Raw genomic sequence first — 27,546 nt, forward strand, 5'->3', positions numbered from 1 at the left:
CTTCTTAGTTCAAATGAGGTAATTCCCTAAGTTGATTGTAAATGCTTGGTTTGATCTCGGCAAACACGACAACACATGTGCGATCCTGATCGCTATGGATCATGCTCTCAGCATTTTGGATGTATCCATGGCAAGTGTCCTCCTTCCTCAAGCACCATCAGTTGATACTGGTCCGCCAGTTTTTTAACAGCGTGAGAATACCTTAAGAAAAAAGCAAGAGTGCCCTTAAACCTTGCAACAATTGCCCCGTAGTGCAATCAGCAGAGTATTTCATCATAGTCTACCTTCATAACACTGAATAAACAGAAGCACGCCGGGACCTAGCATAGTTCAGTCAAAGGTAAATCTCCTTGAAGTTGCTAGCGTCCTTGGTTAGAAATTTAGTAGGCAGGCCTCGCCAGTAAAAGCACGAGATTAGCTGCATACACTGCTTCTACAGCGCCCCGTGCGCCTGCTCGGGAAATGATGGTCTAATCCACGCGTCATGGAACGCGCTACTCTATCCACTGTAATCAGAACTTTGCTGCCTCGAGCAATATTTCCTGATGCCCCTTACTCGAGGCCCATATTATTTCTATTTATGTCCTTCAAACGCACCTGCACTGCAGGACCCAGGTCCCTCAAGCACACGGTCGCCACATTGACGTTCAATTGGAGATAGAGGTGAAATGAGCACCAAATTCAATCAGATACACGACGCCAATGCCGTCAACGTACACGAACATGCTTGGAAGGACCCCAAAGCTGACTCTAAACATTCTAGACCGATCATCTGGATCATCTCTGTAATCTCTTCTCGTGTCTTTCGACCAACCATTCTCTTATTGGACATAGCTTACACGTGTACGAGCATCAACGGCGATATCAAGGCCCGCTGAGTTCTCTGCAGAGAAATTCTTGTCAAGGCTTTGTCAAGTCCAGATTCTCCTACGAATATAAACGCATCTTTCTTTAACACGCTTTTGCTTTGCTGACAAGGGGTGAAAAGGACAGGGGCACTTTTGTTGCTTGTTGATGTCTGCATGTCTGAACCCTCATCGGCGCACCCAAGAAGTTGTTGAGAACGGTCCGAATACTATCACCGTCAATCAGATGTATGAACGTTATCAAATGAAGACTCCTATCTCCCATCTCCCGTACTCCATCCTTCTCTGTCCTCCAATCCGCCAGTTCCTCTACTTTAGTGTTCTATCTCACTTTTTTTTTTTTTTTTTTTTTTTTTCGTCATCGTCTTCGCCTTCGCGTTCATGGGGTATTGCATTTATTCAAACAATAGTATCAGTTATAGCTTTTCTCTCCTTCTCTTTTTGGTTTCCTGTATATTCCCACAACCGTCATTTACCCCTGTAATAGGCTACTGGTATTCACTTGGTTGATTATGTACAAGGAATGAAGGAGAGGGAACGCGTAAGAGGGATTCTGTCACAGACTGCTAAGAAATTAGCATACAGTAAGGTTGAAGAAAATGTGTCTTTTGACCCTACAAAAGTGTAACTGATACTATCTTAGTTACAGCTAGCGACGTGAAGCCAGCGAAAGTAAATAGGAAATAAAAACTAAAAATGAGCCGTGTTGTATGCATCGGGTTCTCAGATATGAACATTGCCAGCAAACCAGTTAGATGCCTGTGCGGGTCCCAGGATATTTATATACACAACAGTTTGATCTTCAGACCTGTCAATGAAGTATGATCGTGGCAAGCGAAAACAATGACTACCCAATAAACAAGGACGGCCCTCCCATGGATATAAGGTCCAAAAATGTAGGGATGGTTGGGAATGAGAATGAGTCGCACCATTGAATGATACGGTTCTATGGGACGAAACGCAAATGCCCTCAAGCACCAGTTCGATAAGTCACTTCATGCCTTTGAAAAATGTCGCGGCAACATACGCGATACGCTGTTTATGCCATGTTCATTAATATCAGTTCCGTGAGCCCTGAGTAGCATTGAATCTAGACGATTCTGGTACAGAACTTCCAACAGACGCTGCTCCATCAAATCCATGGTACCCACCAGGGGCTCCGTAAAGATCGCCCGCATTGCTCGCGGGCTTCAGTTTCTGGATTTCGTAGAACGCCTTGGTAAAGAATGGCCGGATTTCATTAATCTCCATGAGGCCTATATTATCCATCTACAGTGAGATAGATTAACTTGTTAGTGCAAGGCACCAAACTGACGATGTGTTTGTGGAGTAAGCCGTGTATACTCATACCTGGATATAAGTCATGTCCAGTGCGGCAACACCCTGCCGTGCTTTGCTTTGTCTGGCCTCACGGAGATCCTTCAATAATGTCCGGACAGTATCTGCGGCTGGAATGTCATCGCATGCACTAAGTGTCAAAAGCCAAGACAGTATAAAATCCCTGAATATTAGACGTGCGGACCAAATTATAGCGAAAGATGCATGCAGCAAAACTAAACATGGTTGATCATGGACCACCAGAACAACAATCCGTACTTTTCTAGCAGCAATTGCGCTGTTTCCATGTAGTGATATGGCAGAGCACTGAAGCGATCCTGTTCCTGTTCCTCTTTAAGTGATCGCTGCAATGACTCTGGATGCCGATAGTCAGAAGGACAGCCTGTCAGTACGTACTCACAACGATAAGTACTGCCATCCAAATGTCCGTAAACATGCCACATACCAACAGTCATCCAATTTGGTACAACAATGCTGCATTTCTGCTTCTTTTTCAGTGTGATTGCCATCCAAAGAGGCACCTTATTCACTTGCAGCGGCTTCAATGAAGCAATTGTGCTCTAAAAAACGACGCAAAAAAAGCAAAAAAAATATTGTATAAGCATCCTCCTGATCTAAAATGTCTATGCTAAGCGCGTCCTCACTCTATGTCCTGAGGATGCCTGACTTAACGACAGTTTCCTTCTCATTCGACAAAAGGGCAGACAAACTGATCGCATACCCCGAGCAGCTCCAGGTCCTGTTTCGTATCGATCGAAGCAGAGATCTCAATCAACTCATTCTCAGCAAGGAATTCAATTTCAAGTGGCGAAAGTCCGTTCTTGAGATGCCTTGGTAACGCCATCCTGAATGCAATATGATTCCTTGTAGAAAGAAAGCGCATGCTTCATTTTTGGCGGCAAAAGAACACACAATACATCACTAATTGTGACTCTGTTTCCAATTGCGCGTACAATCAGGATAGAGTAGGGTATCGGGACCAGGCGAAGCAATAGCAAGGCGAAGAGCAACTGATGGCGTTCATCAGGCTGCATAGAGACATGTATGGATTGAGGGGGATTTGAAATCTTTATTTTTTTTTTCCGTTGGTAAAAAAACAGGCATTGTGCATGCTTTTTTAGGCCTCAACAGGAGCGACAGCGACGGGGGCAACCTCCTCGCGCGACTCAGAGACGGGGGCGAGGATGGGGGCCTCTTCCTTGGGCTCCATGATAGTGACCATATCGGGAAGAGGGGTCTTAGGACCCATCTTACCCTGAGGATCCCAAGGCAACATAATCTTCACCTTGACACCCAAAACTCCCTGGCGCAACAGAACGTGGCGGACAGCGGTATCGACGAAGTCCTTGGTGGGCTGACCAGAGTGGATCATGAATCCATCAACGAACTTCATGGCCTTGGCACGGGCACCACGGAGCTTACCAGAGACGACAACCTCGCAACCCTTGGCACCAGACTCCATAATGTAACGGACAACACCGTAGCAGGCGCGGCGGACGGCAACACCGTTGAGGAGCTTGTACTTGAGAGACTCGCACTGGGCAATGGCGCAAAGACCGCGGAAGGAAACCTTCTCAGCGTACAGCTCGACGGTGTTCTCGGGGAACTTGAAACGCTTCTGGACCAACGAGGTCAACTCGCGGATGCGGCGGCCCTGGACACCGAGAATCTCCTGAGTCTGGGTGGCACGGATAATGATCTCAGTGCGAGCGGGGGTAACGCGGACCTCAACGCCAGAGTAACCCTCAGCGGCGAGCTCGCGCTGGAAAAACTCGTTCAACTCGGCGTAGAAAACACCATCGGCAACGAACTATAAGGCACGAAGTTGCAGATATTCAGCAACTGGTCAGTATACCGCTTTCCTCCTTGTCGCTTGCTTTCTAGTATAGGAAGTGCGGATCGGATTTGCTTCTCTGCTTCTGAAGCTCAAACTCATTGTTGGGTATAACTAAGTCGGTTCAACAGATCTGTCGCCATAATCAGCTCTGTTGAATTGAGATCCCGAATGATCGCAATGGTGAAAAGGGTCTTCTGATGTTGATGCTCCGCGTTCCAGATGTCCATAATAGCGTTTTCCTGCAAAAGAAGGCTGCTCCAATGGCCTGCATGAGATCCTTTGTCGATAAAGACGCGCCAGAGAAGTTCTCATTCGCATACGCTTGTTCCTTGCGTCGATGATCCGAAGAATCCATCCTGAGGCGATGAGACTCCTATTGTGTCCGACACAAGGCTCCCTGAGAGTGTCCTTGAGAGGCGCAAAAGGAACTTGCCTTTCTCTTCTTGCTAATCTGAGCGGAGGCCATGTTGATCAAGTAATGAGATGTGGAGGAAAGAGAAGGATTTCGCTGGTTCAGGTATCCTTGTTTATTTATGCACTATTCTTTCAATCGCTCCCTCAAAAAAATTTTCGGATTGAAATGTGGCTTTTCGCCGCCGTGGATTTATTCTCATTCCACCATCTCGTTGCTGTCAAGACCACCGGTGTCGCTTCTCAATTCACCCCCAAGAGAGCTTTTTGTGAAAAGAACCGAACATCGTTGTCAGTGTCCTCACTCAACTTCACAAGCGCGGGCTTGAGCTGTTGTTCGACCAGTGGTCTCGTGTCGGGGTTTTGCAAAAGGACTGGAATCAGAGCTTCTATCGACTTGGCGACGTTGAAGCGGATGTTGGGAATGGGATCCGTAACCAGGTTGGTAACTGTTGGAAGGATATAGTCACGGATCACCTCAGGTGTCACCGCTGGCGCCATGGCCTATAAAATCAAGAGCAGCAATATCAGCCAAAGTTTGAAACCAACTAATTTATGAATCAATGGTTATTGTAATAAACGTACCGTGATAGCAAAGATGGTTGTCATTCTGTACAGGTAGTTTGGATGTGTGCCCATTGCCAGAACCTTGGGGATAGTGGTCTGCTTGGCCCAATCGACGCCAAAGACCTCTGTTAGCTTGCGCAAGTTAACGGTCGCTGCCTCACGGATCGAAAAGACGCTGTCGCCCAACCATGACATGCACAGTGCACCTAACTTCTCGTCGAAAAACTCAACGCCGAGATGAGTGGCAAGCAAAGGGATATATTCGATGATCGCCAGCCGCACGCGCCACTGTTTGTCTTCCGCCAACTCGACAATGGCCGGCAGCAATGATTGTGAAAGAAGCTCGATCCCGATAACCTGGTTGACAGTGTCGAGTTTTGAAATGATGTTGAGGCGCACATCTGGGAATTCGTCCTTGAGCAGTTGCAGGAATAGGGGCAGTAAATGTTCTGTCGTAGCCTCTTTGCCGAGGATAGGCGCCAATCCACTTATCTGCATAGCCAAAGCTGCTCGAACGTGCTGCGAAGTGTCTGTCACCAAATCCTTGACACATGGCAAGATATAACTCAAGATCGTCTCCTTGTCCACCAATTGCGCAAACCCTACGTGCTCATATGCGCCCCATGGCGTGGAATGTTAGTTGTAAAACTCGATATAACGGAGTCCTTAATGCTCGGCGGACAACAATCCTGTTATGAAGTTACCTGGTACTTGTCCAGCTGCAGCTGTACGGACTTCGGCCTCGTTATCCTTCAGCAGACGAACGAATGCGATAACCAAGTCCTCGCGGGTGATGTCTTCGCCCACAGCCTTGCTTAGCTGCATGCAACAAACAATAGACAAACAGTTAGCTACCGTCTGTTGTTGCCATAGCCTCAAGATGCCATACAGTCATATGTGATGGAATTCTAACATATACCTTGACAAAGTTGTCGGCAATCATGTAACGGACTCTCCAAGACTTGTCAGCAACCAGTGTTTTGAGTGTCTGAGAAAAGTGTGCCTTGCATTCTTCAGGCGAAAGTTCTTCGGCAATGGCTACAAGGTCGGTCACCGTCAACAACCGCACGGAGTCCTGTTCATCCTGGGCCAGCTTGTTGAAGATTGGGATAATGGCTGCGATAAGATGTTCCTTAGTTACCTTCTTGGCAAACGTCTATAGCATGAAGTCAGAAGAAATACTTTTAGTAAGTATCCATGCTCATTCATCTATCCTGACGATGCTGGATTTGAATACTGCCAAGCAGAGTTCGTTCTTACGCCAAGGTGCGTTGCAGCAGCCCGGCGGACCATGGGTGTATCATCCATGCTGAGCTGACCATAGGCCCTATGGAAAGTATTCAGAATGAAATTGAATGAGTATTCTTGTAGTCATCACACGCAAACAATAGATCTGCAATATATCTAGAAAGTCTTTGTCGCAAAGCCGTACTTCCGTAAATCCTCCTGAGTTGCCGGCAATGCCAAGGAGTAGCCAGCGGCATAGAGGCCAGTTGCGCTGGTGCGACTTGTGAACCAATCTCCCGATGTCAGACGCTTGACCAGCGGAATGTAATATTGCTCCAGCTGAGACTGATTCAATACAGGGCAGATCTTGTTGAGCGATTCTACCGCCTAGATGTTACCAAGAGACGCGTGTGATGTAAAGCGTGATGAGTGCTCCCAATGCTAATAATCTCGCATTCTGTGTTTGATTTCTTCCAAGAACGCTTCCGTGCAGCCAGATGCGCGTCCTTGCTCCTGCTCACTCCTGCTCGTACCTTGTCGCGAACCATAGTCTCCTCAACAGCAGCCAAGTTCTCCAATGGCTGCAGAAGGATGTGCGCAAACTGAACGCCGCCAATATATTCTACGAAGTCACCGAGTTCCCCTGCCAATGCCAAAAGGACCTCGTCTTCATCGTCTATGGACTCTATTGAGAGTGGAACCAGGTGGGTCAATCGTTAACACATACGTCCTCTAAGGTCACCATGAAAATTATTTCAGTATATTCATTTGGTGTATATACCATCAAGAAAGGGAATCAGCTCATCCCTAGCGCGCTGCGGTCCAAGGGCGAGTGCGATGGTATTTAGTCGCTTGATGGCATTGAGTCGCAGACTGACATCGTCATGTCTGAGTTCGTCAATAAGGATAGCGATAGGGTACAGCTCGACCTCTGGATTCATCGTCAAGGCAACTGGGTGGTATTTATTAGAAAGAGGTGCCTCAAGATCGCGTGGGAGCAAATTGAGGGAGAGAGAGAGAAAAGAAGAAAAAAAGCTGCTCCAGAGTTAAGAAGGAGTGTGGAATGAAGAGTGAAAGGTATGAATGTGTCGATGATGGATGCGAGGGGGGGAGAGGGAGATCACTCGGCCATGGTTTCGTTTAAGGTCTTCGTTTTTTGACTTCTAGAGGGCGAGGGGTGCAGCAGCACGTGAGGAGATCCGAACGTCACTCTACTCTGGTTCGGCGCCTACTGCAAGGCATCGTCATGGCCTGAACCACATGTTTATCCACGCGACATGTCATTTGGCATGGTATCCCCAACGTTCTGAGAACTAAAGGAGGGATCTCTTTTCTCTTTGGAGAGATACTGATGGCCGTATCCACGCGGTTCAAGTTCGTTTGTGGGAACTGCTTGTGCCTGTGCAACATGGTGCCTGATTTTTTTTTTTTTTTTTTTTTTATTGCAAGCCTCAAAACATTTTTTTTTCCCCTCCCACTTGCTCTCCCTTGCTCTTACTGGAAGCCTATTGTACCCAGCCTACTCTCGGATTCCAATTCTACATCTTGTCGGCATCAGTCCCTCAACCCATTCGACCAATCCATCCACACAGCTACAGTACAACCATGCCGGACCCAATACCGAGGAATGTCTCCGAGGGATCAGTCCAGGACGACGAGCATGACCGCAACTTTACTTCCTTTGGTACGTAAGGCGCACAGCGTGGAAAAAAAAATGGTGGCACCGTGCCTTTTTTTGGGTGCCTTCCTGAATCAATCTGGATATCGAACTTAATGGCATTTGTGCTGATGCTGACTTATGTTTGTGCTTCCTGCGTCAATTCTCGGCGACACTTTCTCGATAATCCTCAGCAGAATACATTGATCACTCAAAACACGATCCAGAAAAGGTTGTTGAAGTCAGTCCCAATGGCCGATATGCAAAGGTATGCAGGAAGAACTACGCGACGCGAACGGACTCGAGGCGTAGAATGCATCAGTATGGGCGAGAATAGCTACAGAGGGGTGAAGTTGGTCCTTGCGGCGTGCTTTCCCTGGTTACTTTTCCTTTCAATCTATCTCTATCTTTCACGACGAAAATTGCCCACTCCCAATTTTCGGCAAGCAGTTTCTCACACAACCCTATTACATGTTGAACATGATACACAGCGAAAATTGAGCCCGAGCACCAAAAGTTTTATCTATATATACTCGGCGAAATGCAGCAGCAGGATAACAACCAGAGCTGGACCATATTCGCCTTTATGTGGACATGGTCATCGTTGTCAGGCTTCAAAGGGGAAAGAAATCGACGAGCTTCGTGCTCATTTGTTGGCCTTGTACTACGTCTGTCATTGCACGGCCAGGTGGCAAAAAAAAAAAAAAAAAAAAATCCCTCATACAAAAACGTTTAAATGAAATATGATAAACTTCAAGCTAACACTGTTTACGTTTTATATGTTCGCCGCTCTTCTCCTTTGACTCTTCTGTCTGCTGTGGATTATGAAATGAAACCTGGCAGTTGAATTCTGTCCTCGGAAAAGGTGCCTACAAGATCGTGTACAAAGGCATTGACCGCGAAGAAGGCTACGAGGTCGCATGGAACTGCTTCCAGACCACAAAACAGGAGTATGCAGAGTTGTCACAGGAGGTCGAGATCCTAAAACGAGTCCGCCACCCCAATATCATCAACTTTCACGACTGTTGGTACAGCAATACAGAGTTCATCTTTATCACCGAACTCATGACATCCGGGACTTTGAGAGAGTAAGCTGACATAACTACATGCCCTGCCATGACGGCGGCTGAACTGCGTGCCTAACCAGTCTACTTTGCCTTGCTATCTATTTCGGTCTAGATATATCCGCAAATTGCAATCCCCAAATCTCAAGGTCATCAAGCGTTGGTGCCGGCAAATTTTGAAGGGCCTCATCTATCTCCACTCGTACGACCCTCCAATCATTCACCGCGACATCAAGTGCGATAACATCTTTATCAATGGAGCACATGGCGAGGTCAAAATTGGAGACATGGGAACAGCAAAGATGAAGATTGGTAAAAAGTACACTGTCATCGGTAAGTTTGTGTTCTGCGTAACGATGACCTGCAATCTAGAGCAAAGCATCAAAGCCGTTGAATGAGTTCCGACTAAAGCATATGCGCCAATGTTTATTTCGAACGTCCAATTAGGCACACCGGAGTTCATGGCACCAGAAATGTACGAGGAGAAAGGATACAGTGAAAAAGTCGACATTTACGCCTTCGGAATGTGTCTGCTGGAGATGGTCACCGGTGACTACCCGTATAATGAGTGCAAAAATGCCGCGCAGATTTATAAGAAGGTCACACAGGTAGGGATCATCAGAGAGTTCTTGATTGATTCATCAGCGACACCATGCTGTGCACCATTTAATTAAATAGCCCTTTTGGATCGCTTAATTAGGGACTTAAACCGGAGTGCCTCAACAGGATCATTGACCCTGATATTTTGAGCCTTATACAACACTGCCTTGCTCCTGAGCACGATAGGTAAGACCGCATGCAATATCTCGGGTGCCTTCCGCGCGTGGGACTGCAGGAAAAGCACTATAGTATTGACAGTCATTTATCAACTTTTTGCCGTTTTTTTAGATATTCAGCTCAAGAGGCGATCGATGACCCATTTTTAGGTGTGGAACCAGAGGTTGTTGTTTTGTCAACGAACGAGACCACGAACCACCTAATGCTGCAAGTCGTTTTTAAGGGCATGGACAAGCTGTCTGTTAAATTCGAATTTAATGCCGTTACTGATACAGCGGAGGAAGTTGTTAATGAGATGGTAATGGTTACTGCCGTGACTCGTTACTCTTATAGAAATGGTACTCTCTAATCTGAAGCGCTAACATCACCTCCCTGTGAAACGAACAGATTGAAGAGCAAGTCCTTCCACAGCGATACAAGAGGATTATCACGCACGATATCAACCGGATATTACGCGAACTGGCGGGGACAGGCGACAAGAAGGATAGCGCAGGACTTACGCCCTCTTCGCCCATGATGATCATCAATGGTCATTCTCATGGGCCAATTTCTCACTTGGCCCTGGATACTATTGCCAACTCTCAAACACCTCCTGTCAGAACCGTCAACCACCTGAACCGGAAGAACTCCAACTCGGAGTGGAGTGTGGAGGAGGAAATTCCTTTCAAAGGTAGGGGTCCAAGTGCGACTAGAACACAACCAAAGCTGGTTATGATGGAAAAACATCACTTTCTCAACGCACGCTTTGTTTCGACATCTAGAATATAGCATGGATGCACCTATCGAGGATTTGGTTAATGACACGGCGATGGCGTACCATCGCGGACCAGACAAAGCGAACGAATGGCTTGCTAAGCTCAAAAATCAGGACATCATGACGATCGGAGATCTTAAAGATCTACAGGATTCGGACTGGGCCGGGTTCGACCTCACGGTCTTTGCCTCGCGCGCTCTGAGGAACAGGTTGTTCGGCAAGAGACCTAACACTCTAAGCAGGAATTCATCAAGCACCACTGTCAATGACGACGGTCTCTAAAGCATACCTCCGCTAGCATCTCTTCTTTCTTATATTCGGACGCAAGAAATACTTTTATAAGGCGCCTGAGGAGATGTGCAAGAGACCATGACAATGACCCGATAGCACTTTTTTCATCATTTTCATTTTCGCTTTTCTCTTCTTTTCTTCGACCGTGTCTCATTGTACCCTTACACACCCTTACACCTTATTCTCAAACAAAAGCACAAGGTAATAATAATCAACTCACAACTAGACATCTCCAATGTATAGACCCACAACCCATAGTTTGAATGTCAGTGCTTTATACGTATTTTTAAGTCAATAACATGAACATTAAAACTTATCTATATACCCTTGTCCAGCAAGGGTATCATTATTCGATGTCAGGGGCTTCATGATTAATTCCAGCGCTGTGCTAGTGTTGATAGTTATCTTGCTTGGTTTGCGCGCAAATGGCGGCAGAGTTTGCGATCAAGTAAAGCAGACACGCCAGAAATGGCGATAACCATGGGGGGAGGAGGAGTAGGGGAAATCGGGACTTGATGCAGTAGTCCACTTTGAAAGACATACATCTCGGCTTCATGCATTCCAGCCATCCGTAAATATTCACGAACTTCGTGGCACCGTTGATGATGCGCCGCAACTTTGCTTGGCGGACTTTACTGAAGCAAAAAATATATGTTTTGGACGTCATGTACTCGTCGATGACACCCACAGTGCAGTGTCGAGGTCTTGCTCGTCCTCGGTATCCTATTAATTAAATTCTTGGTTATTTCCTATTGGCGATATATGACCTTGTCCATGGCAAATACGACTTTGAAAAAAATACCCATATCATCCTTGCAGTGGCAATACAGCTCGCCCAAGCAGCTCTCGAAAATATGTACATACATTCGTATTCTCGTGATAGCCACTGGTTCCTCTGCACTGTACCATCATATCACAAGTGAACCAGGACAATGTTGAAGCAAGGCGAAAGCGGAATATCGAATTCATTTGCCTGTGATGGCATGAAGCAATGAACGCGTCCTAAGAACAAACATAAGGCAACCTAGCTACAATACGGTTCATCTAAGTACTCAAGCGCGATGCCCTTATGTTTATCGGAACCGTGGCTCCTGTAGGCAATGACACCTCTTGGTTCCAACCAAGTTCTTAGTGGTCCCAATATCTTGAAAATTTTCCACGAATAGATCCTGATACAGTTAAAGAGGGTCCTGATGTCAACGGCTTCTCCCTTGACGTTCAATCCCATAGCGACTAGTCGAAGATTTTAATCTAACGATGACATGTGGCTATAGCGTAGATGCTCGTCTCAAGCGTTTTTATTATCCTTTCTCGACGCGGTATTCTTGACGGAGTTGCTTGAAACTCCCATGTAGAAAGTCGTTCACAGAACGGTCCGATGTCGACACAAGCTTCATGTGCTCCTTCTCTCCCTTGCAAGTCTCGTAGCAATGAAGCACTGCTCTACGTTCGTCTATGGACAGCTTATTTTCATTTTATTTTCCCTTCAAGGCTGCCATGTGCTGTTTGGCTGAAACAAACGTATCGCTGGGAAACGGATTTTGTGTGCAATTCTCTGATCTGGTCCTACTGTTCCCTGACATTCCCCAGCAATCTTCGGATCGTCTCTTAGGCGACCCGTTCTTGCTCTGCTTTTAGATCGCAGGGCTGGGTCTCAGAAAGAGGATCTGGGCGGGGAGGAGGTTTCTCAACGTTTCCATGGCTATGGAGCCCTTTCCTAGCGAAGTAATGTGAGAGACTCCAGATAAGGATATGGTTTTGGTGACTTGTATATGGCCTCGCTTTTTCTTTTGATACATGACAAGCAGACATGACCTTATCTTATCCTGGAAGCGCGTCTGACTATCATTCGAGATGAATAGCCGGTGATGGTGATCCTGAAAACGCGCTTTAAAAGGAAAGGTTCAAGGTTGGATTAAGCAAATCGGTGCCCTCAAGACGACGCCATGCTCTCGTTTGCAGAAATTCAAGCCCGGAATGAGACGAAAACGAGGACTAAAAAAAATAAAAATAGAAATAAAAAAACTTGGGTGAGAATGAAGAAAATGGTTGTAGAGGGAGTTGCTCATGGCTGACATAAGCGAACCGGTACTTGAGAAGACAAAGACATGCTTCTAAATGCAAGATATTTGATTCTGACACGAGATTAAGAGGGGGACGAGCCAAACTATTGTGGCGATGAAACCCCTTCAAAACAAACGGTGGAAAGGCGCTGTAGTAATCTTGCCATCTAGGCGTAATTGAGTCCTCAGTTGCGTTGGGGGGGGGGGGGGGGGGGGGGGGAAGACAGAGAACTACCGTTGGTATCGAAGGAGCGCTTTATTTTTCGCGTACAATCTCACTATCAATGAGGAGGTTTATACGCAATTTCATTTGCAAGAGTCGTTTGTCGTACAAATGCTTGTGAAGGCTGAGCCTGTGCCACATCGCGTCGTGCCTAAAATATTTCTCGTTTAGAACACATTTAAAAATAATTGGGTGTTGTCGAATGACAAAAAGCAACAAAACTGATCGAATCGACGGATGAAAGGAATAGAAAAGTAAACTCGACAGGTCAAAAGAAAAAGAAGTAAAAAAATTAAGCCGCTGAATCAGCTATCAGATTGCGCGGCGGTGTCCCGATCCGCAGTTTCTGAACGGCTTCTTCATCTCCAGATACGTTTGCTGACATCAGAGCCCCATTAGAAAGTAACGGGGGAGGTGGGGGTAAAGAGGATGCTGAATACGGAGACTGCAACTTTTTGTACATGTCCGTCTGGCTGATCATCCTGCGGATGGGAGGACGTGCTGGGTCAGAGGTACAGCTTGGCACATGCGGATGAGTTTGCTGCTGATGCTGTTGTGATGAAAAGCTGTAGTGAATCGCTGGTAAGGATGCGGAGTGCCGGTGGAGGGACTGTTGAGAACTGGAATGAGCGAGAGCAGTGCCGCTACTACTAGTGCTCATATCGCCTCTAGAGCTCGACCGTGACATAGTGCCGCTGTATGCACGGCCTTTATTAACAAAAACGCCCTGTTGTCGATATTCAGACCGATGGTGTGGATGTTGTTCGGAATATCCTTGCTGTTCCTGTTGATTATGCGATGGGCCGTAGCGATTTGGCTCGGCAAAAGATGGCGTTGCCAGTAGTGAAATGGCAGGAGATTGGACGGGCGAGGGTGGTCGAGAGAGTTCAGCTGGGGACTCGGTCCTTACATGCAATGTTGATCCAGTACCAATGTCCAGGTCTGTTCCTGTACTAACACTGGATACCGCGCTGACATAACTTGATGGGGAGACTAGATAAGGCGCATACAGGGACCTGAAGAGAGGCTGGCCTGGTGGAGGCTGATTATAGTATGAAGCCGAGGAGTCATCGTCCGTGAGTGATTGCAGCGAGACTGGGCGCAACAATATTGGCTGATGGTAATTTTGGCACCGTCTTGACTGCGGCGGCTGTGCCGACCGATGACCTTGCTGTAGTTGCGACTGTGAGCGGCTTTGGGAGAGGGAGTCCGATTGTGAATAAAGAGTGTGTAATCCGGAGGATACGCTTTCTGACCGCATCAGCGCACGCTGCTTTGGAGAACAGCCTGGCTGGCTCTGCTGGCTCTGCTGGCTCTGCTGGCTTTGCTGATGAGGGTGGTGCGGATAAAACTCGTCATCCGTCTGAATGCCTCGTAGATGCTGACGCTGGTGATGTCTGTTTAAGTTCAAGTCTTGGTGTTGCTGCTGCATTACCAACTGCATTTCCACTGCCTCCTGTTCGCGCTGCATCTGCTGTAGCTGCTGTTGTAAAATCTGATGCTTCTTCAGATATGGGCCGGGGCCTTTTTTTGGCATCCTTTTGCTCAATGTCTTGGTCTGATCAGATATGGTGCTGCTCCGACTTCTCCCTGAATGTGTTGGGACCGATGCCTCACGAGAAAGTCTGTCAGCCCTCGTTGCGATTGTCGTAAAGGAATCGAAGTCGCGCTCTTGATGTACAATGTCGACCTGTGAAAGGCTATCGGTGGGGTCATCTTGGCTGTCTATGAAGGCAAATGGAAATGATCGTATAGTAAGATGAGTGTTTGGCGTACGCTTAAAATACCGTGCCAAAAACATAAAAGTAATAAAAAAGAGCGATTCCGGCAGTGAAGGTACCATGCGGTTGTGTGAGTGAGCAGGGTGAAGATGGACGAACGGTGTACAGAATGATATCAGGCAATCGTTTGGATGCCCTTAGCTGAATAGATGTCATTAAAGATGAGAGGCAGAGCTAGCTGCCTAATGCGTCTGACGCTTAAGATTCGACCTACCAGGCTGAGTAAAAGCGGCGAAAGGAGGGGATGCCTGATATAGATGCAAAGGAGGGCCGGAAAATGATGGCAATTGGGGGCCGTTGTTGGTGAGATAGTGATGGGCGGTACTATACTCTGAACGATCTATCGCAGATGCTGGATGACTAGCAAGGTCCGAAGAACGTGCATGACCATGGAAAGAGCGACCTGTGCTGGTGCAAAAGTCGGATATCATTCGATGATCGTGAGACTTTAAGCTATTGTCGTTGACCATATTTTCGAGGCGGCGCGGCGGAGTTGCAACGGCGGCTTCATTGGGAGCTGTGGCAAGCGAGTGTAGAGATGAATCGCTACGGCCATCAGCGAGTACTAACGATCGAGGCCGGTGGCGACGTCGCTCAGAGCTAAGTCCTGACCAAGTTTCTATAACGGAGTTGTCTCCTCGTAAATTCGATCCATATCTAGAGAGGTCCAAGTCCGATCTCGATAGTCGTTTTCTAGACCGCCCAGTCTCCTGGAAATCCAGTTGATCCTGATAATACTCTTCGGCTTGCTCATCACGATCAAAGGCGGAGGAAACGCTTGTCCTGCCATCCTCGAGACGGTACTGGCCGCATACAGAACGCTGTCTCTCAGCCCCATAGCCGCTTCTCTTGCGGTTGTTTGTCTGCACTGTAGCGTCCTCTGGAAACAACTTTACTTGAGCAGACAGAGGGCCTTCATCCTGCAGGAAACTTTTGGAATACGGAGCTTCGCTAACATGTTCGTAATCCCTTGGAGACCCTGCAAAAGGATCAGGGTTGTCGGCTATGCTCCGGTATTGCTCCTGCGAAAGAGAATAACTGTGTCGGTTTTGCTGTAGTTGTTGGTTTGGTGGCTGTATCCGTTGTGGAAGTGGAGGCCGGCTATAAATGTCGCCATCCTTTGATTGAGTATGCTGAGGATACTTATTGCTGATTCGCGAGGATCCTGTTGAAAGCAACTGGGAATTTGAAGCAGATAAGGGACCAGGGAGAAGGCTGGGGTGTGACCGAGAATGAGCGTGTCGTATTGCCGTAGATACAAAAGGAGGATGACCTGGCTGGCGGCGGACTGGAGCCTGTGCATGAAGATCGTCCATCGTACTGGAGGGGTAGCTGGTATGAATGGGGTTGGACAGAGGAGAAGACCTTTTTATGCCGGATGGGTGAGTAGGAGATTGCTGACCTGAAGTGTGTGAAGAAAAAGACGAGGTTACTCCAATTTTGGAGCTGAAATAGAGATGGTTCGCAGGAAGGACACCAAACGAGGACAGGGTCGGCGTGCTTTGGGAGGCAGACGAGTGCTTCGAAATAGGTCTACCCTTCTTTGGGATCTGGGCTTTGTGAATCAATCCTCGATCCGACTGCAGTAACTCGCTCTCCTGATGTGTAATCTGAGGCGCTGTGAGGTCAGGAGTTCTCAACATGGACTGAGTGTTGGACGGTTTTCTAGAGTGTTTCTCTTTGAGATTTACAGTGGTAGTTTCTATGTTGGGAGAGGAAGAGTAATGCGTCGATGGTACAAATGACTGGGTCTTTTTTAGGTGGCACGTTCGTTCATACGATAAAGAATGCGTATATCTTTCTATCGGTTGGGTGCGCTGTCCTCCATCACGAGGATGCATATCCGCAGCTGAAGGATACGCTGAGGACAATAAACTTTGGCGATAAGATGTCTGTTCCGAGTGTAAGCCATGGTCCCTATTGTGATCGGAAGTATAGTCCACTCTATTAAGTAATATGGCCTGCATTCCATCTTCCGTACGTGCACCAGCAACGTCTTGGTTAATGTACTTGTGTACGCGATCGCTCAGGTTCAAATGAGGCTGCTCCTGTCCTGTCTTAAACGATGCCAAAGATAATTGGTCGTTGAGCAAATGCGACAACTAGGCATGGCCGATGAGGAATGGGCAGTAAAGGATTTCGTAATATAAAACGGTCAATGATCTGATATTCATTTGTAACACGGACATTCTGAAAGACGCCTCGGGTTCAAGATTTTGTGCTTGTCGACTTACAGACTGCACTTGTTCTCCAGGAACATACGGAGTAGACCACTGCGCCATTGTTACCGGTTCATGAAGATCTGAGTCTAGCGCCGTTACGGATCTAGAGGACGGGGACGCAGTCGTAGTCAACAAAGATGGGGCCATCGCAGCTGGTGGCGATAGTGGCGGTGCATAGTCTGTTGCAGAGTAAAGGTAGTTTCTCCTTGGTCCTACTACGACGGACTCAATCCGCGCTACATCCTCCCCGGCCGCCGTGGTCGCCCCTGGTTGTTTCGGGTGCTCTGTTGGTATCAGTGTCACTCTTGCCCTCTCGCGATCAAGTGTTGCATACGTCCATGTAGCTCGTCCATCTTGAGTCTCTTGCAGGTCACTGGTCGATGATACCATTGTTCCTGTTACTACTACAGCCATTATCGGTGCTCTTGGGGCCTTAATTTGTCTGTCCTCAAACGACAACAGGGTCCTCGCACCAGTCTCCATTCTCATGTCATATGTGTGAAATCTCTCCGTATCTCTCGGAATGGCTCCTACACCAGCGGATAGGGCGGCGAGAGCCATGGCTGCCGCTCCATGGAGGTCCTCCATCTGCATTGTCTCGGCACCGTAAAGTAGTCGGCGCTCAGTATCCTCGTAAGGACGTTGTGACGGTTGCGAAGCTGGTTGTGGCTCAATAGAGATGGCCTGGTCGCTTTGTCGGTCGTTCTCAACAGTTGCAACTTCTAGATAGGTGTCTGCGGCTTTGAGGGGCAAGGGTCGTCTGAGCTGGGGATCAGCCATTCAATAGCTTTTTCTTATGAGTTGGTCGTAAAGCGTATCAGGAGTGATGGGCACTTTGGTTTGAGGATATGCTCTTTACGCGTATGGCACAGGGTTGCTATTGATTTGCAGGCAGAGAAGCAGGGAATGAGGAGAGCAGTGGGCGGAGTCGTTTTGATGATAGGGGCCGGGCCAGATGGTGTAGGAGAAGGTCGTACAGGGTTGGTGTAGGTGGGATGCTTGCTGTGCTGGAAAATGAAATAAAAAACAGGTCATTCATAAAAGTTTAAATGGTGTGCACACAACACTGGAGACAAACAAGTGTGCGCGGAAGGATGAATGAGATGAGAGCGGTGGATGCAATGAATGAAGCGAAATGAGTGGAATGGAGGAAAGGTGCGTTGGGAGACAAGGGAGCAGGCGCAAGGTCAAGGGCACAACGGATGTATTCTTACAGAACCCATCCACTATGCGTATGTCCTTCCTAGGCATCAAAGTTGCAATTGACGGACGACTCGACACAAAAAACGAGGGAAGCAGGGGAGAATCAGGGAATGGGGCGAGAAGCAAGGAGAGTAGGAGGGGGTGCAGGACGGGAGACAGCGCGAAAACGACAAGACAGGAAAGGAGGTGGTCTACGAGGGATGAGTTGGACAACGTTCGATCCCTTGGGTTTCTTACCTCGCCAGGGCAAACCAGAATAGGTGGCCTGTGGACGAAGACGGCGAAAGGGGTGGAAGAGAAATACGTAGAGAAATTGACCCGCCTGGAGGAAAAGAGACAATGACGCCGATGATGATTTCCTAGACTGAAAAACGAAAAAAGGAGGTGCGGAGGAGCCTGGGCACGCGGTGGGCCAGTGGTGGGAGAGATACCAGGGAGCAGATGCGAGGAGCAAAGCGAAATATGACAGGAAAGCACATCATTGGTGTAGGGTAGTTCCTCCGTAGAAGTCTCAAACAAGACATAAAACTCAACGATGAACGTGGTATGAATGTCGAAGGAGCGCGTGGTTTGCTGCTCATTCTCGAAGAAAGTGCACTGTCGGGTCGATCATGTCCAGCCAGTTTGTCTTTCGGTGGATGAGATCGAGACAACGGATGCGATAAAGAATAAGCAATGTATCGAAGGAAAGAAAAAGAAGGGGCAAGGATGCACAGGGGAGAAGTAGGGGACGGAATACAATTTCAGGACCAACCAACCAAAGCCCTTGGCAGTGTCAAGGATAGTGATGGGGAAAAGGAATAGAATACGAGAAGCTAAAATGAACATACAAAGCGAGAGACAGCCAGGCAAGGTGGTGCCATGAAAGGATTACTCCATGGGAAAGTACCCTTCAGCTTTGCATTGGTGGCGACAGACAGACAGTCGTGTTCGACATACTTTTCTTGAGATGTCTGAAGAATTGAGTGCATTTTCCATGTATGTTTTATTGAATCTGGTAGATCATCAAGATGTGATTGCTCCTGTGGGGGGGGGGGGGGGGGAAATAGTGAGCACGACATTTTGGCCGCATAGAATATATAGCGCATCTAGGTCGGCTCCGTCAGAGGTGTTTCATTGGACATAATGAACGCAGAATCGCGTCGCGTCGTTGTGAACGGCATATGCACAGCTTTGAACAGTAAAATATTAAATTCGCAGCATCATAGATGCCAATAGAGGTTTCAAACCTACATAGGTTTGAAACCCCCTAATAAGTGTGTTTCTAAAATCATCAAACTCGAGCAAATCCTTGTCAACTGGACCGTGCAGCGAAACATCGGCCGACCCAGGAAAATCAAACGAGACCACACCCTCTTGGTCCGGGCCATGCTGCGAAACACCGGCCACCATGGAAAAAACTGAAGAGCATACACTATGATGCCCAGAGCAAGAGGAGAAACAACCGCGTCTATCAAACAGTCAGATCAGATTTGTTAACAAAGACTACCAACTCAGAGACTCGGACCTTATATTGCCCCACCACCCATAGAATGCATTCATCAACGAATCTTCATAAACGATCTGACCTTAGACCCCTTACTAACCTTGCAAGCTGGATCAACTTCCAAATCAAAAAATTCGACAGGCAGTTGTTTATAACCTGGAATAAATTGGTTGAGCGGCTCTTGCAAAGCAGGGGGAAATCCGTTCACTGGCTCTTGGTAACCGGACAAAACTTCATCGAGCACTCTTGATAACCAGGGAGGTCTGCCAAAAATTCCTTGCCGAGGGTTACGTCCATGTGGATGTCGAGTTCTTGCATGTTGTAAACAAAGGGTTGGACGATGAGAAGAGAAAAATAAAACAATCGATCCCCTCATTTATACCTTCCAGAAGGGGCGAATGAAGCGACAGAGTCCATATTCTTCTCTTAAATCGGCTACCCATACAACCTCGCATGAAAATACCATCGACAAATACAATAAAACGGCAATAGTGCACCAAAGTAAACTATGCACTCAGCATTTCTCTCTTTGATGTGCTCATCAAAAACTGCATTGACGACCCTCCATTGATTTCTTGCAAACTCTTTCCTCTCCAAGAAAATGGCGGTAACGTCAAACTAGAGGAGGTAACGCGACACGAAAATATGACCACCCCATAGAACAACCGCACCACACCATAGCACACAAACAGAAAAATGACAGAGGAGGATTGAGTTGTGGGTAATTTTCAAAGAAAAATAAACGTAAAAAGAAAAATCTCAGCGACCCTCCTCCAGTCTTGCAAGTAGCTCCGTCAATCGCTCGATCTTCGCATCCGTCGCCCCCAATCTTCTCATCCAACCTCTCCTCCAATCTCATGAGTTCTTCTCGGTTCGAGAATCCTCCTTCACTCCTTCACGATGACTGGTGACAGCGATAACGTCACTGGCGCTGTCCAAAACTCTCCCGCCTTTGGCTCCCTCCGAACCGATATCGACTCGCTCAGTTGTTGCTTGGACCTCATCCCCCTTCTCCTCGCCGACATCATCATCCTCAGACGTTGTCTTTGCGTGCGACGTCTTCCTTTCCACTTCCACCCTCTAAATTTTTTGTGTTCGTCTGCTGTTCTTCATAGATATCGAAAATCCAAGAGAACTTCTTGCTCATGCAAAAGCATTTCCATTGAGTTTGCTACTATGAGAGGCACAAAAAATGACCGGTTCCATTTTGCGTTGCGCATTGAAACGTTTTAACAGTTTTAGGATAGGAAGGATCAATGAGAAAGAGATGCGAGTCCACACTGACCACACACCCGTATTTATACATGTCTTTATTGCTGCTATAGAGATACATAGGTGAATAGATGGAGAAATAGTTGACTCATGGCCGAGTGCTGGATCATGGGAGATTCTGGTCTCCCATGTATCCTAGGTTTGGTATTAATGATGGTTCTGGTTCCTCATTGGCAGTAAGCTTCTTCTAGGTAGCCCGGGATCCGGAACATCTTTATCTTTTCTGTAGCTCGCGATGGCGAAGGTCTTCCATTGGTACCTTAAGCCAGAGCGGGTTTTTTTATGACGCGAGGTAGGGTGAGGCAATTTTCTTTTCCATAGTAGACGCGTTTTTCTGCAATTACCTTTGGACTCTGGTGAATATTGCACACGCATAAAAAAAAAAGAAAGTCGGATATAGAACAAAAAGGTATAACAAAAAGTTATAGCAATATAAGGCTACATTTCCCTATGGTATTCTTCTCTGTTCTTGACCAATATAAAACCATCACTCGTTCACACACACTCTGAACGAGGTCCCCTTCTTATCTCACATTTCTTTCTGGAATCCCAACTTCTTGAACACCGATTTCTTTGCGCTGGAAAAAGCACCCGACAAACTCCAACCTCCCGAGACATATCCATCCACGATCCGAGTTTCCCGTTTCGAGAGCTGGATTTGATTCTGTTTTCCCCAATCCAGAACCGTGGTCAAGGCCTTACCATTGACCTCCAACTGACAAAGCGCTTCTCTAGCGTTGATGACCCCCGACGGTATGATCTTGGCCGTATTGGACTTGCCATCTTTGATAGCCTTTTCAAAGATCTCCATCTGGGTCACGAATTCGTTCCTCTGCTCTATCAGAGAGTTCACGATCGTAAAGTCTTGTGTCTTCTGAGCAATCCTCTCCTGGTTCTCGATACTCATGTCGATATAGGCCACGATCCCATTGTTCTGAACCAGAATCGAATTCTGAAGTAGGAAGCCCGTGAAGGTCATGAGGGAATCAAAGATAACCTTCTTTTCCAAGTCCAAGGTCTTGATCCGCTCATCGGCCTCGGCGATCGCCATTTGCATGGCATCGACCGCGGAGAGTTTTTCCTTCAACTGTTTCTCGACGGCGGTATCGGTCTTTTGTTTCTTGACCTCAGTATAGTCAATCTTGACGTGCATGTGTTTCTCCCATCGACAGCCACATACCCTACAGGTCTCCCCGCCTTTCATGGCCCAACATTTCCTCAGACCCGCATGGTTGATCACGTTGATGGCCACGTTCTCGAGTTGACAGTCCTCATGACAGTTTTTGTTGTATCGGACAATCTTGTCGTGAACAGTCGTACAGGAATCAGAGGTACAGACCGTTCTTGGGCGTGCGAGATTGATGGGATCCAAATCCATATAAAAACACACGAGTCTCGCTTTCAGATCCTTGGCACTGATCTTGTTGTTCTGAGCCTCGATCCTCAGGTTCTTGATGTCCTTGAGCTCGATGGTGATGTTTTCATTGATCTTGGCCATCGGTGGCGTTAAGAGGAGGATCGAACGACGGGCCATATCCAAGGTCACGGTCTCGGCTGTCTTGTGAGGTGTCAAGTCTATGATTCGCTTGACCAGTCTTCGGGCCTCCTCCACGGATTTGGTCCAACTCGCTCCAAAGGCATCTTTTGTATTCTGATCGAAGATAATACCTTGTTTCAAGGCTGCATAGAGTCGAAACGATTCATTGTCGAAGAAGAACATGGTGTTAGGCTCCAATGGGATGGTGATGCCGCTTGCTTTTTCTAATTCCCTCATATAGGTCTTCAACGGCGTCATGGTATCTCCGGGCCCGTAGAAGGAAGATCGCGTCTTTGTGAAAGTGAAGAGGATATTGTCGGCGGCAGTCTTATGAAGATGCAACAACAGTTCGTCGATACAGAATCGAAACGAGGTCGTCAGACGTGGGGTATCGGGCAATAGGAGGATGCAGACTCCGTTGATCTTGTCGAATCCAGAGATGTAGTCCATAATCTCTTCAAAGTTGATCCGGTCTTGTTTCACCCCTCGAGTGTCTCCGATCCCGGGAGTGTCGATCAATCGGATCTTGATGTCGTCGTTCAGGGGAAAGACATAGGATCGACAATATTGGGTACTCGATTGACCATCCTTCAACTTTTCATTCTGGTCCGGTTTCCCGGCAGTGACTTTTGTGCCCTCGATCTCGAAACTCGATTGGATCAACGTCGTCATCTCCATCCGTTCGGCAACCTCCAGACTGTCGTATCGGAGATAGTTTGCAAAGGCATTGATAAAGGTCGATTTCCCGACCCCAGTCTCGCCCAACAGCAGGATGTTGATCTCGTCATCTCCCGGGTGAATCTTTTCGCGGATCGACTGAATGGATCGGGCATGGAGTTTCTTGTATTGATAACCATGTGCGATCGAGTCACATCGGAAGGTACAGTTCTCGAGTGATGTCTTTCCACAAAGACAATAGACGACTTCGTCGTATTCGTACTGCAGGACCTCCTCACACTTGAAGCAGACCCACTTCAAGACGCCAGAGTGACACTCGCCCTCATGGGATAAAGGACAGGGCATTCTCAGGGCATGGCCAGCGAGTTTGGTTCTCTCCGCTTGAGTCACGAGTTCCGTCTTGGACAATTTGACAGAAGAACGAAGGATCGAGGCTCGGAAGGTATCTTGAGCAGACGACCTCTTACTCCCATAGTACTTGAAGATCGTCAACTCGGTAAGATCCCTCGACTGCGGGTCCGTGGGTGAGATCGAGGCGTCATGAATCATAAAATTCGCATCCTTGTTGTCCTCTCTCAAGAGTTGGAAAATGTGCCAGTCGTGGCTTTGTTCGACCGCGGTATAGTCAATGGACTTTGGGATGATAAGGATAAAAGTCTTGCCCGTCGCTGAGGGTGACAAGAAGTTTGAGATATCATGCCCTCTGGAGATGACCTTGATATTGACCTTTTCACAATGACGGATAAAAGAAATCCGTCTCGACAGGGCCTGGTAACTCTCAATGACGTCATCGACCATCGATGAAGAGCAACTTCCCTCTTCAAGCTCTCTCAATAATCGGAACAGTGCATCCTCAGGTGCGTTCCCAGCCTTCCCAGTCTGAATGGCTTGGACAGTCTCGGAGAGGGAGTGTTTGAACTCTCGTTCATCTCGGTTGAAATTCTTGAGCTCCTTGTTGATTCGTTTCACCTCAGTCTCGGTAATGTACTGACTGTATTCGAGAATATCATTCGAGGCCTCGGTTAAACGGATCCGGTTCTCGACAATGGTATCAAAGATGCTCTCGACTTTATCGACCAGCTCCGAGCTGATGGTGTTGATCACCGACGCGATCCTGGCCTCGAGATCAAAGTGGGCCCGGACCTTTTCGATCGGCTCAAGTTTGTACTGCAGGACACTTCCTTTCCCTTCGTTCACTCCCTTCACGAATTCGGGCACTTGTCTCATGAGCTGAACGGCATCCTCGACCGTGGTTGGATAGGAATCTGCCTTGAGTACAATGTCACCGAGGATACTGATCTGGACAGACATGTCCTTGTTGGATTGTTCGGTTTCCTCTGTCAGTCCGCCACCGAGCTCCACACCGACTTTAACAGTATTACAAGAAGCACTCAGGGTACCCGAGACCTCCTTTTTAGTCTCTCCTTCATTCAGACTATGTTCAAAGGAACACACCATGTTGGCCCCCCATTGGATCCCCGTGACGACATGAGTGGCCTCAGGATCGTCCAAAGCCTTTGTGTTGATGTACTCTCGAATCATGTCCGATCGGATGTTAATCCTGTCCAATTTCGTCTGGACGGCATAGGACATCGAGACCTTGACCGATTTCGAAGATTTCTTTTCGGTTGTGAGATACTTGCCCTGGGCGTTCAAGGTGACGAGGTTGGCAAGGATATTCAGCTTTAGGTTCCCATTGATCTCGAAAGCCTCGAACTTTTCCTTGTAAGTCTCTTCGGAGATGAACTTTGTGTTGATTGCGTTCTCATCTCGGGACTCGATGAGAGTTTGAGGGAGAGCGTTTTTGAGGACCGAGACGTTGGTGCAATGTCCAGTTCGAGCATTATAGAGATCACCGAGGGCCATGGCCTGACCAACGTTGGGGATATCCATGGTGGATTGAGTTGAGGAAAAGATGAAACTTTGCGTTGGAGCTGTAGTAATTAAAAAAAAAAAAAGAGTTAGTTCAAGGAGACAAGGGAGTGACCATTGATGCGCCGATAGAAGGAACAAAGAGAATATGAATGTATACATACCTTTCATTCCTAACAAGTAGCCATTTTCTCGGATGAGAAAAGAGTCGCGGAACTGAGGGAGAACGTAGACGAAACAGTAGGAGCTGTAGTAATATATAAAAAAAAAAGTAAAAAAACAAGAGTTAGTTCAAGTAGACAAGGACTGACTATCGATGCACCGATAGAAGGCACAAAGAGAATATGAATACATACATAACTTTCGTTCCGAACAGGTAGTTACTTTCTCAGATGAGAAAAAAGTCGCGGAACTGGGGGAGATGGCAGATGAAACAGTACGCTACTGAATCACAGAAGTGAAAGATTGAAGGATGGATTGATGGATAGTGAAGAATGGGATGGCATGGAAGGAGGGACAGTAATGCTTTTATAGCTCAGAGAACAACACTCTTGGATGCCACGCCCCTATCCTTTGGGCGCGGTGCTGCTTAGCAAGGAAATGATTTTTTTCTCGTTTGCCCAAAACCTCGTGGACCACGCATTCATGCATGCAACAGTTCGTGTTTTTTTTTTTGAGTTTTGAGTTTTGACCTCGCCAAACGAGTTTTGACTTCGCCTTGCGTTTTTTCTCAGACCCTTTTCCGGCCTTTGAACGCGATTCCTTATTTTCAACTACTGCACCCGCGGCTTCGCTCGCAGGTGGGATGTTTGCACTATCAGAAATCACCAAAATAGGCTGAAGCATTTTTATCTCTTCTCTCTCTTCCTTTTCTCACCCCTCCCCTCTCCCCCCCCCAAAAAAAAAAAAAAAAATTCAAGGGCAACAATCCAGATACGCTTACTTGAATGATGCTTTGACAGGAGAGAATGAACATAAAACGGAAATGTTAAGGTTTTTTTTTTTTTTTTTTGATACTAGAACCCACGAGGATATGTGGAATTTATTAGTGAGGGACTCTAGACTAGGGAACCCTATTGCTAGAGGCATGGTAAAGGGTGCTCAATATTCTAATAAGCGGCTTTTGCCGCACTGCTGCTGGTCACTCGCAGCTCCAATCCCCTTCACAATCCCAGTCAGCATGAGTGGTAACTCGACCCCGCCTGGGGTCGGTGACTGAGCCCTGCTCCCTACTTGGCCTGTTGTGCGCGAAGGTCATCCTTTAGCCGCGTTCCTCAAGCATCAAAAATTTACAGTTGCCGGTGCATTCCATCACGTTAAGCTCCACTTGCTGCATGCAACTTTGCAGCACTCGCTTGTCCGCTCGTTCCTCGATCTCTTTTACATCCAATGCACGTCGTTGTCTCCTGGAGGATCCAACGAAACCACTACCACTACGTCTGTGCTCTCCAACACAGTTGCTTTCCCAGTCGACGGTGACTTTGCATCTTTTGTTCCAGATTTCTGTAACAAAGTCGAGCGAGAAAGAGTGTCAGGGTAAAGAACAAGAAGTCAAATAACCACGAATCAAGATCAAGAGTAAGTTGGCTAGGCTTACGGATCGTGAGAGGCAGGCGGATGCTTTGGAGTGGAAGTAGATATGCTTTTGAAGAGTGGATTTATTCAATCAAGAACTACTGATTTTGGAGGTGAACGCACTCTGTTTTATACTGAATGACACTGAAAGAAGCTACGTAGAAATAAGTAATAAAATGTAAAGGCAGAAGAAATGCCTCATTGCAATGTACCTGGTAACAGGGCCAGCCTGGTACTTAGTACATTGCGCGGAGCAAATCCGATCTAAACCTAATGTACAGGAAACGTACATCGCGGTCAGGACGCGTCGAAGTACTCGGCGCGTACTGTCGCGTAAATGACTGCACGTGACTGCATATTTGGTTTACAATTTCTGTCCGTCCGAATTTCTCGATAGCCTTGACAAATCGGCCGGCCATGTACCTCGCGATCGAGGTGGTCGTCTTGAAAAGGCTCTCCCAGTCCTTGGTGAGAGCCGCTGGTGTCAGTCCGTGGTACAAATCTTGAACCGTCCAGGCCCCTTGATCGTTGTCCCTTGTCTCGTCCTCCACACGGCCGAGTGTGTTGCTTGCTTGCCGGATCGCCGAAGCTCCCTTGATCTTGTCCTTGAGTGCTGTCCAAATGGTCTTGTCTGTCACCTGTGTGAAGATTAGTCCCTGTCCTCTCGCAGCTTGTCCTCTCGCGGCTTGTCCTCGCCCCTTGGCTTGCTTTTGTCTCGTCTCCCAAAGCTTGCGCTCTTTGCTCCATGCTCTACGTCCATCCGTGTTGACCTTCTCGATCACTTCCTGCCAACCGTCCAGCTGCTGCTGCATCGTCATCTCGCAGCGCCATAGATGCTGTGTGTC

The 27,546-nt window shown here is 47.5% G+C and overlaps 7 protein-coding genes across 7 annotated transcripts; 2 read left to right on the top strand and 5 right to left on the bottom strand.

Annotated features, from left to right (window-relative positions):
- Positions 1–1,659: 1,659 nt before the first annotated feature.
- On the bottom strand, positions 1,660–3,078 carry BC939DRAFT_491502 (DNA replication complex GINS protein psf2). Its single transcript, XM_051559490.1, has 5 exons — positions 2,926–3,078; positions 2,650–2,764; positions 2,463–2,559; positions 2,217–2,334; positions 1,660–2,135 (listed from the first exon to the last, which is right to left on the bottom strand). Exons 1-5 carry the CDS (start codon positions 3,046–3,048, stop codon positions 1,926–1,928), a joined length of 663 nt encoding a protein of 220 aa, XP_051414172.1. The 5' UTR covers positions 3,049–3,078; the 3' UTR covers positions 1,660–1,925.
- Positions 3,079–3,253: 175 nt separating this feature from the next.
- BC939DRAFT_445832 (ribosomal protein rps3) lies at positions 3,254–4,531 on the bottom strand. The gene is made up of 2 exons (XM_051554858.1): positions 4,475–4,531; positions 3,254–4,014 (listed from the first exon to the last, which is right to left on the bottom strand). The coding sequence occupies exons 1-2, from the start codon at positions 4,505–4,507 to the stop codon at positions 3,322–3,324; spliced, it is 726 nt and encodes a 241-aa protein (XP_051414173.1). The 5' UTR covers positions 4,508–4,531; the 3' UTR covers positions 3,254–3,321.
- BC939DRAFT_422022 (armadillo-type protein) lies at positions 4,520–7,372 on the bottom strand. Its single transcript, XM_051553103.1, has 8 exons — positions 7,028–7,372; positions 6,780–6,931; positions 6,452–6,633; positions 6,280–6,346; positions 5,939–6,175; positions 5,724–5,838; positions 5,038–5,621; positions 4,520–4,956 (listed from the first exon to the last, which is right to left on the bottom strand). Exons 1-8 carry the CDS (start codon positions 7,185–7,187, stop codon positions 4,696–4,698), a joined length of 1,758 nt encoding a protein of 585 aa, XP_051414174.1. The 5' UTR covers positions 7,188–7,372; the 3' UTR covers positions 4,520–4,695.
- A 344-nt stretch (positions 7,373–7,716) lies between these two features.
- On the top strand, positions 7,717–11,118 carry BC939DRAFT_445838 (kinase-like domain-containing protein). The gene is made up of 9 exons (XM_051554859.1): positions 7,717–7,930; positions 8,098–8,171; positions 8,747–8,991; positions 9,083–9,300; positions 9,415–9,575; positions 9,668–9,753; positions 9,856–10,042; positions 10,132–10,414; positions 10,506–11,118. Exons 1-9 carry the CDS (start codon positions 7,852–7,854, stop codon positions 10,778–10,780), a joined length of 1,608 nt encoding a protein of 535 aa, XP_051414175.1. The 5' UTR covers positions 7,717–7,851; the 3' UTR covers positions 10,781–11,118.
- A 1,976-nt stretch (positions 11,119–13,094) lies between these two features.
- On the bottom strand, positions 13,095–16,269 carry BC939DRAFT_445842 (uncharacterized protein). Its single transcript, XM_051554860.1, has 2 exons — positions 15,071–16,269; positions 13,095–14,800 (listed from the first exon to the last, which is right to left on the bottom strand). The coding sequence occupies exons 1-2, from the start codon at positions 16,170–16,172 to the stop codon at positions 13,368–13,370; spliced, it is 2,535 nt and encodes an 844-aa protein (XP_051414176.1). The 5' UTR covers positions 16,173–16,269; the 3' UTR covers positions 13,095–13,367.
- Positions 16,270–17,426: 1,157 nt separating this feature from the next.
- Positions 17,427–18,228, top strand: BC939DRAFT_445845 (uncharacterized protein). The gene has a single exon (XM_051554861.1). It carries the CDS (start codon positions 17,573–17,575, stop codon positions 17,753–17,755), a length of 183 nt encoding a protein of 60 aa, XP_051414177.1. The 5' UTR covers positions 17,427–17,572; the 3' UTR covers positions 17,756–18,228.
- Positions 18,229–21,428: 3,200 nt separating this feature from the next.
- On the bottom strand, positions 21,429–25,622 carry BC939DRAFT_422027 (uncharacterized protein). The gene is made up of 3 exons (XM_051553104.1): positions 25,483–25,622; positions 25,291–25,373; positions 21,429–25,188 (listed from the first exon to the last, which is right to left on the bottom strand). The coding sequence occupies exons 2-3, from the start codon at positions 25,295–25,297 to the stop codon at positions 21,569–21,571; spliced, it is 3,627 nt and encodes a 1,208-aa protein (XP_051414178.1). The 5' UTR covers positions 25,298–25,373; positions 25,483–25,622; the 3' UTR covers positions 21,429–21,568.
- Between the last annotated feature and the right edge of the window lie 1,924 nt (positions 25,623–27,546).

This window comes from Gamsiella multidivaricata (genome assembly GCF_025024155.1).
Source record: "Gamsiella multidivaricata strain RSA 2152 chromosome Unknown BC939scaffold_19, whole genome shotgun sequence".
Taxonomy (NCBI): domain Eukaryota; kingdom Fungi; phylum Mortierellomycota; class Mortierellomycetes; order Mortierellales; family Mortierellaceae; genus Gamsiella; species Gamsiella multidivaricata.